Genomic DNA, 8,528 nt, shown 5'->3' on the forward strand with positions numbered 1-8,528 from the left:
TATCTATCTATATATATAAATAAATAAAACTAATGTAAATGGAAAACATATTCCAAAATTATGATTCTATAAACAACATTTTGTATTGCACTTGTAGTCTGTACGACTAAATAAAGGATTTTAATAGATCTTTTCTCTTCTCCTTTTCTCACTTTTGCCTAAAAAAACATTAATTTTTGGTGACTAATCTCTATACTGTATATTTTAATTACAGTACAAAACAAAGACAAAGACTCCACTGCCATGTTAGCAGCTCGATTGCTCATTTTAAAGAACACCAAGTGGTGTTTGATCTGGTAGCGGTTGCTAACATGCTCATAATGTTTGCTATGTTTACCCTGTGCAGTATCTTAGTGTTATTATGCTAACATGCACATTTTTACTGAAAACAAAGCACAGCTGAGGCTGATGGGAATGTCGTTCATTTCGAACGGATCTGACACAAATCAAACCACAAAGTCAAACTTTAACCTGCTGGTGGCGCTACATAAAAAGTCAGGGGATCATAAATGCTAACATCAGCATGTTAGCGTGCTGATGTTAGCATTTATGGTATAACGTTTGACATGTTCACATTCTTAGTTTAGCACGTTAGTATGCTAACATTAGCTAATTGCACAAATTTGTACATTTGTTGAGATATTTCAGTAAAAACCCAAAAGTGTCAACCTGCTGGTGTTTTACTTTCCTCTGGGAACCTTTTAACATCCATACAAAATAATTTACCAGAGGCAAAAATAGATTGTTTTAATCTGACCACTGAAAAACCCCAAAGGTATTCAACGAACAGTATAAAACTGAGTAAAGTAAGTTTTTCAATTTAAGAAATTGTGTCATGAAAATGTTTTTTACTCAAATATCAAAATTGTCATAGATGAACTTTCTCTAGATTAAATAATCAATTAATAATCAGACTTTCAACCGCGACTCCACATAAATTGAGAAGAATCCATAAAAAAAACTTTGTAGTCCCACTACAAAGATAAAATCCATCAATCATGTTGCTCACAGTGTGAATTATTTTTTAAAACACTAAAAATAATATTTCTTCATCAAGATCATCATGTTTTCACCAAACATCTGAATTTAACTTCTAAGTCTGAGGGACTCCCAACCAGTCAGATCATTGCTGTCATTAAAACATGTTTAACAGCCACTAAAAGCAAAAATAACCCATCATATTACTCAACTAGGCAGTCTGTCATCGCTGGCTGTCTCAGAAATTGTCTCCTTCAATTGCACACAAGAATAGTATTTTGACAAAGGCATCGGTTTAGGCATTCAAACATCTTGGCACTGAGAAATGACCTGTGGAAAACAAAAAAGAAGAAAAAAAATATGGAGAGCTTGATATATATATATATATTTTTTTTTCTTTCGTTTTTTGAGAGTACATTCGTCATCCTTCCATGAGAGGAATTATGTAACTAATACAGTATGGTGCTCATGAGGGTCGGGGAGTGGGAAGAAGCAGCTTTAGAGAGGAGAAGAAACATATTCAGTCTGGTAAACTAATGCAACAACTACCAGAGCAGGCAGTGGAGGGCCCCGAGTGCCAGGGAAGGAGGGAGGGGCGGGGGAAAGAAAATGACCGAGTAACAAAGGCATCCCTAACACACTGTCAAACTCGCCCTCCCCGCCGTACGCCACCCACGCTTTGTGGTTAAATCCCTTCCTTTCAGAGCCGATCCACAGTAGTCCGCTAATAAGCTCTTGGCACTTTTTGGACTTGATAAACGTTTGAACGAAATGACTTTGAAAACGGTCGTTTTCATCGTTTTTTTTCCTCCGTCTTACTTCACTGCGCCGTGCTCTTGGTCCGCAGAGCTCCAATCACACTTTGGATGTTTTCTTCGGGAACCTGCAGAACACACAAGGTTTTATAACCCTCTGAAAGCAGCATTAACGATTATTTTTTATCAGTGATTAATCGTAAAAAAATAACGTCTACAAATTTCTTGTTTTTGTCTTGAGTCCGAAATACAAAATTATACATATATTATAAGTTGACCAATAAAAAAAAATCAACAAAAAAAAAAAACAAAATTCTCACAATTAAGAACCTGGAACCATCAAATGTTTAGCATTTCTGCTTGAAAATGGTTGGTTATCAAAATAGTCATTAACTAATCGATTAATGCAGAACTGAAAACAAAAACTGTTCTAGCTCTACAGCACATACATTATTTCAGGGGTCTGCAACCCTTTTGAAATGTCTAAGTTTAATTATGACAACACTTAATCTGTAACTTTTCATCCATATAGGCGACATACGTAGCAATTTTTTCCCTTATATTAAGGACATTGCAATTATATACGATAGCACTGTAAGAGGGCTGCCAAATATACACAGTTAAAATCATATACACAGCCATGAGATGCTTTAATAAAGACACAACTGCCAATGGCTGTGATGATGATGAGAGAGCGCTTACAAACGCATTGCTAGTGTGCCATTGGTTTTGGTGCAGTGTTTAATCAAAATGAAAAGCACTGCGAGGTTTCTGTCTTACCAGGGCGTGGTCAAACTTGAAGGTACTAATGTAGTAAGCTGGAATGTCAGCCGTTGCCAGGGGTTCTGATATTTGAGCCACGATGCCGCACTCATCTGCAAAACATTATTTCCAAACGTTTGTACATCATCACTTGAATGTGCACTGAGGCTTTACAGCAGTGATTCCCAACAGCCTGATCGAATTGGACATTATTACAATAGTAAAAGTCATCTTGGAATAGATCGTGGGTGTGGTATCTTTTGAGCGACGCTCAGTTTATAAAAGCTGATGTCACATACTTCTATGAACCAATCAGGATTTAGGGATATTTAAATTAAAATATGATGATAGTTGGGGGCTTGTTTGTTTATGTTACCTAGATAATTTGAGATGTAACACTCATAAATGTACAGTATGTAATTTCAGCGACGTGGGAGGCGCTCACATCAAAACAATAACACAAGATAACATTGTGAAGTAGCGTGGGATCATGGGAGTTTTCTTCTTTGTTAAACAACCACCATTGCTAATGGAAAATCTATCTGACGGCTGAAATCATGTTCACAGAGAGATAATGTATTAAAGTTTTATTCATGTGTTCTTTCCTCACTCTCTCTGTTACAGTAACTTGAAGCGAACAAAGGTTACTAAAATTATGGATTTCTCTGCATTTGAACGTTGTTGGAAATAGTTGGGATAATGTAAGTATGGATCTTGAGAAAATATATAATAATGTTTTCTTTTTTTATTGATTTAATGTTGTAAAAAAATGACTTTAAATGACCAGTGTGTTGGATTTAGTGGCATCTAGTGGTGAAGCTGCAAATTGCAGCCAATTGAATACTGCTCGCTTTCCAAGTATTTAGGAGAAACTACGCTGACAAACACGCAAAAGGCCTCTCTGTTGGTTTTCAAATCTGAGAGTATTTTACTTTGACCAAATCATTTCTGCTTGCTCAAACTAGATGAGCTACTCTACAATCTTTCCACGTACCCCCTGAAGCACAAGCACCCCTGGTTGGGAATCACTGCAGTACAAGATCCAACACAGGAACAACACTTGTTAAACAAATACAAGCTCTGACATTACATGCTGTGAACATAAATAATGTGACATTTAAGATAATCCACCACAAAATCTTTTATGTGACATTTGCACAAACTGAAAATGTCATTTTAACAAGGTAAAACAATTAAAAGTCACTTCCTACAGAAAGTTATACTCATGAATTGGCACAGAGCTTTGTCGCAAACTGTCAAAAACGATTATTGGCTACAACATGAAATTATACAGTATTTTTCTGTATATATTTACTGTATTAGCTTGCTTGAATCAGACAGGCTGGCAGCGCCAATCAACACCAGCTGAACAGATTAGTCGCCAGATGCTTTCAGATTCAACACATCAGCTCTGATCCTGACAGATGAAAAAAGTTGTTTAATTTGTTGCTGTTGAGAGATGAAGTCACTGCAAGGTGAGAAATTCTCTAAAAGTAGGTTGGTAAGTTGGATATCAGAGTTAGATGCTCAGTTTGTGAGACTGGGCTGCAGCATCTGTGCATCAATAATATGAGTATATTTGTTATACTGATACTCGCATGCACTGTGTTTGGAAATGGGCTCACCTCTGATACTGTAACTGTTAATTTTGCCATCATGTGACCTGGTAGTAGCCATGCCAAACTAGTCTTTTTGCCACATGAAACTCACCAAATCCTAAAGGTTGTCCTCCAATACGAACCATTTTCCAAAGCTCACCAGAAGCACTCGTGAAGAGGACATTGTTTGGAAACCTTGAAGAGAACAAAGTACAAATAAATTAAAGATTCATTCAATATAATATACTATAAACTGAAGTCACAAGCACTTAAATGATCAGTTTTTGCTGTCAAAAATCATATCAAAGAGATTTTTAAATTGATTGTTACTATTAGAAATGCTCCTTTAGCCTATAAACCTCTGACTGGGCTTACCAGGTATATATGTTTGTTGAATCGGCAGTGACACTGAGACACAATGCTAAACAACCTGTGATGCTAACTCTAAAGATCATTCACAACCTTTTTAAACAGTTTGTGACAACATGTAGACCTGGCTCAAGGTTAACCAGAGCTTCCACTAAACATGGCCTGTGTTCAATTTCAGTCTACAACATTTGAACAAAACTGCAGTTAAGGCAGCTCAGATGTGGGATTCTTTACCCATGAGTATCAGAGAGTGCAGTGACTCCTAAATACTCTTTTAAACATTTAAAATGCAGTGTCAAAACATTGTTGAAGGACAATCAGGTTTATAGTCATTGAGCTGTGAGACACTGAATGTGGCCAGCGTTGGTACTGCGTCTTGGGTTGGTAATTTCTTCTACTGATGAAATGTATATCTCTGTGTTGAGAATGCTGATGTTGTGCTCCCGAGTGGGAATTTAGTATTACTTTGCTGTGGTTTGTTTCGGGATGATTGTCATCCTTGGGTTTTGTACTTTTATTACTGATCTTTTATCTTTGTAACCAGCACACTAGTGACCTCCACCCAGAGACTACAGATGGAAATCAGCATACATGTATTATATGCATTAACCCTGCTAAATAAAAGCTAAGATTTGTCATTGGTAGTACTGCAGAATAACCATTTGGCATCTAAACTGACTGGTTTTGCCATCTGCAGGTTAGGTTTTTAAGCCTTACAATGTGCTACAGCTGACTAGCTAATTAGCCTTTCAGCCTGAAAACGGACATTAGCACTGCATTTGTCCCTGGTGGATGTTTGTACAAAAACAGTTGGTTTCATTGGAAATATGCTCAGAATTTCTCTGTATGTATGGCTAGATAACCCTGGCATTCTGACTAATTAATGCATAGACAGGGGGCGCTATTATGCAATCAAAAATATACATTTCTCCTTTTTTTGTTAAGGAGAACACAGGAAATGTGATTAAACAGATCTGAACTGTGATAAAAAGCATGCCATTTAATTTAAGTTGGACTTTGATGATGATGTTTCTCACAGTCAAATGGATTGCAAGTATTGCCTCACTCTTCTTTCAAAGCACTTCTTTGTTTTGCTCTAGTTAACAAATGGCAGACACCTGGCGCAGGTAACAGATACTATGTGGAGCTGCAGCAGGCGAAGCTAACTATTAACCATTTAGATTAACATCAGCAGGTGAATTCTGATTCTACTGTTCAGCCCGCTGAATAAGAGAGCCACTATAAAGTAGAGCAAAATGGGTGACCTATTCCTTTAAGGCAGCACATTACATAAACATGGGGACAAAGCTGACCTACATGCTGCAGTAGCAAAATATGAACTTTAAAAACACAATGAAAGTTCGGTCCAATTAATATTTTACCTCCACATGGCTTAAAGACATTACTGCCCCATATAAGGGATACCTCATTTCTGAATGGACAATCTGATGCTAATCTGGTGGTAATAGAAGGGATCTGCAGCTGCTTAGGTTTCTTTATGGCCTTTCTGTTTAATTAGAGAGGATACTGTGAGAAAGAGGGGGACGCAGCGGAGAGTGAATGAGTCAGACTGAAACCCACTGTGACTTAAGCACATTGTATATACCCAACTGCTGTGCTATTGCTTAGCAACAAACTAATCACCCCCTCCACCAACAATCATAAATTTGTTTCCCCTGCATAAACATACTGTTTCTGAAAGGTCTTGACTGAAAGAAAACAACATCCTGAAAGAACAAGTGTGGTTAATTACACAGCAGCAATATAAATATGTTGTGTCACGAAGGCTTTCTTCTGCTCAACCTTTGAGTTGTCTGCTCGTCCATGACCAGAGAGATGTAGCCCTCGATCAGGGAGAAGGAGAAGAAGCGGATGTGGCTGGAGTCCTCGTTCGATGCTCCAGGCTCCTTTGGCCTGAAACACAAGGCACAACACTCAGTGTGGTACTGATACCGTGGCTCCAACCCTGGCTCCGACCCTGGCTCCAACCCTGGCTCCAAATGATGTTCACTAGCACAGGAAGATGGCTGCGGCTGTATCCGGGACATTTTAGCTCTTGTACAGTAGGGGGAAGTGGAGGCGCTTTGTCCGTCCCTATTAGGGATTTCAGTCTATATGATAACCTGCTAAATGACCTGCTTTTACTGGCTGATACCGATAAGATAACCGATAATTATACATTTTTGTATCTTAAAAATAAGTTTAGAACCGGTAGTTTTTACACAATTGATTGTAATAAAGGCTGAGATATAGTGAGCAAAGATTACTGATTATTAATTTAATATTCCACATCATACTGACAACAGTATTGTTTACAGCAGTTCTGACTCTTCAAATGTTTATTTATTTTTTTCAAAGCATATCAATCATTTTGCATAAGAATTTAAAATAAATTAATAATATTATCAACCAATAATTTATCAGCTGTAATTTAAGGATCCCGATAGTTCATTATGATATAAATTTACCATTATTGGCCGATAATTGATCTGTCCCGATCATCATTGTGCATCACTAATCCTTTTATAACAGCTGGTACAATGTTAACCATTGTCACCATCACCATCTTATTTGAGCATGGTAGCATTTGCTAATTAGAACTTAACACCAAGCAGAGCAGAGGCTGATGGGAATGTCATTAGCTTTGCTGGTGTTTGACCTGCTGAGGTCAAGGGATCACCAAAGTCAATTCATCCACATGAATGTCCGAACTAAATGTAAATCCATCCTATAGTTGTTAAAAAGTCAATAGGATTCATCACCATGGAGACCGTTAATGAACGTACAGCTTTCATGGTTATCCCTCCCATATTCTACATGTTTCTGTGTTGTCTCTCTGGGCCGGAGCAGTCGACCACTGCTACTCTCAGAGTACCACTGCTAGCATGGCTAAAAAGGACTTAACTCAAATAATGTCATTACAAATACTGCTACACGACATCTTTACAACGAGGTTATTTGGTACTGTAGATAAGCTCTTCGACACATTAGTACAACCCTCATTAGATGCTGTCCATGTCTCCTCATTTTAATACGGAATCTTTTCACTTTGAGCTCAGAGTTGTTTTGAAAGCTGCTCACACATTCCAAACAACACAAAACAGAAAAGGCCTTTGTCAGTATCCGTATTTCAAACAAGACGTGCTGATTCTTACCCTCCAGAGTAAAACATGACATCCATGAGCAGGGTGGCTACAGAGGGCAGTGTGTCTGGGTCCAGGCTGGTCACACAGAACATGTTGCTGGGACTAGATAAGGGGTGAATGATTGGACGGGGCACTGAAAAAGAAAAATACATGAGTTTATAAGCAGCAGTATAGCAGAGAGCGATCTTAATATAAGGTCTATATGGAAATAATGAGCATTCAGTCTCATCATATTTGACATTGCTATGTCAAATAAAAACCAACACGTAGGAGAAAAAGCTCTAAAAATGGAAAGTTTAAACCTCTGCAACAACTGAGCAAACTCCATCTGCTAACGAAGCTCCAGAACAAGGTTATATTGACCTCGAGTTGAGGCCAATGTGGTGAATACCTTTTCAGACTTTTATTTTAAACATAGTGTTAGTTTTAAAAAATAAAATTGGAAATGTACACTTAAATAAGCAGTTCTTTATGTGCCAGTCCACTTTCACTTGAAGTAATTACAACAAAATCCTGAATACATTTGCGTTTCTTTGTTTTGCACACGAAAATGTACAAAGCAATGCTGATTAGTTTTATAGCTCCACTAATACTGTATTATGACTGATATTTATCTATCAGAAGTTATTTCCTATCTATATTGATTATATTATTATATATTATTATTGTACTTATTATTGTTGGAGGTGATTGAGGTACTTGTTCGGTTACTTAAGTATCTCCACTGTATAGCGTGGTTACAACTTTAACTCCCACCTGTAACATTAAAGTAACACTTTCAGATAATGCATCACTATTTATAAGGGTCTTAATAATTTAAATGTGCAACACTTTGACATTAACACCGCAATTATACTGTATACAGAACATGATACACATATTTTTACATACTTCCTATTCTCTCTCTCTCTATATATATA

At 37.3% G+C, this 8,528-nt stretch overlaps 1 protein-coding gene across 2 annotated transcripts in view; it reads right to left on the reverse strand.

Moving 5' to 3' along the window:
* Window positions 1-152: 152 nt before the first annotated feature.
* Window positions 153-8,528, reverse strand: part of castor2 (cytosolic arginine sensor for mTORC1 subunit 2) — a gene marked incomplete in the record, with an annotated part of 19,789 nt that continues 11,413 nt past the window's right edge. For both annotated transcript variants that reach the window (XM_035666597.1, XM_035666596.1), the window contains 5 exon segments: window positions 153-1,861; window positions 2,514-2,608; window positions 4,206-4,288; window positions 6,266-6,376; window positions 7,618-7,741. In XM_035666597.1, coding sequence (XP_035522490.1) covers window positions 1,799-1,861; window positions 2,514-2,608; window positions 4,206-4,288; window positions 6,266-6,376; window positions 7,618-7,741 — 476 coding nt within the window.

Source organism: Morone saxatilis, unplaced genomic scaffold (assembly GCF_004916995.1).
Source record: "Morone saxatilis isolate NCDOM2014 unplaced genomic scaffold, NCSU_SB_2.0 Contig20, whole genome shotgun sequence".
NCBI lineage: Eukaryota > Metazoa > Chordata > Actinopteri > Moronidae > Morone > Morone saxatilis.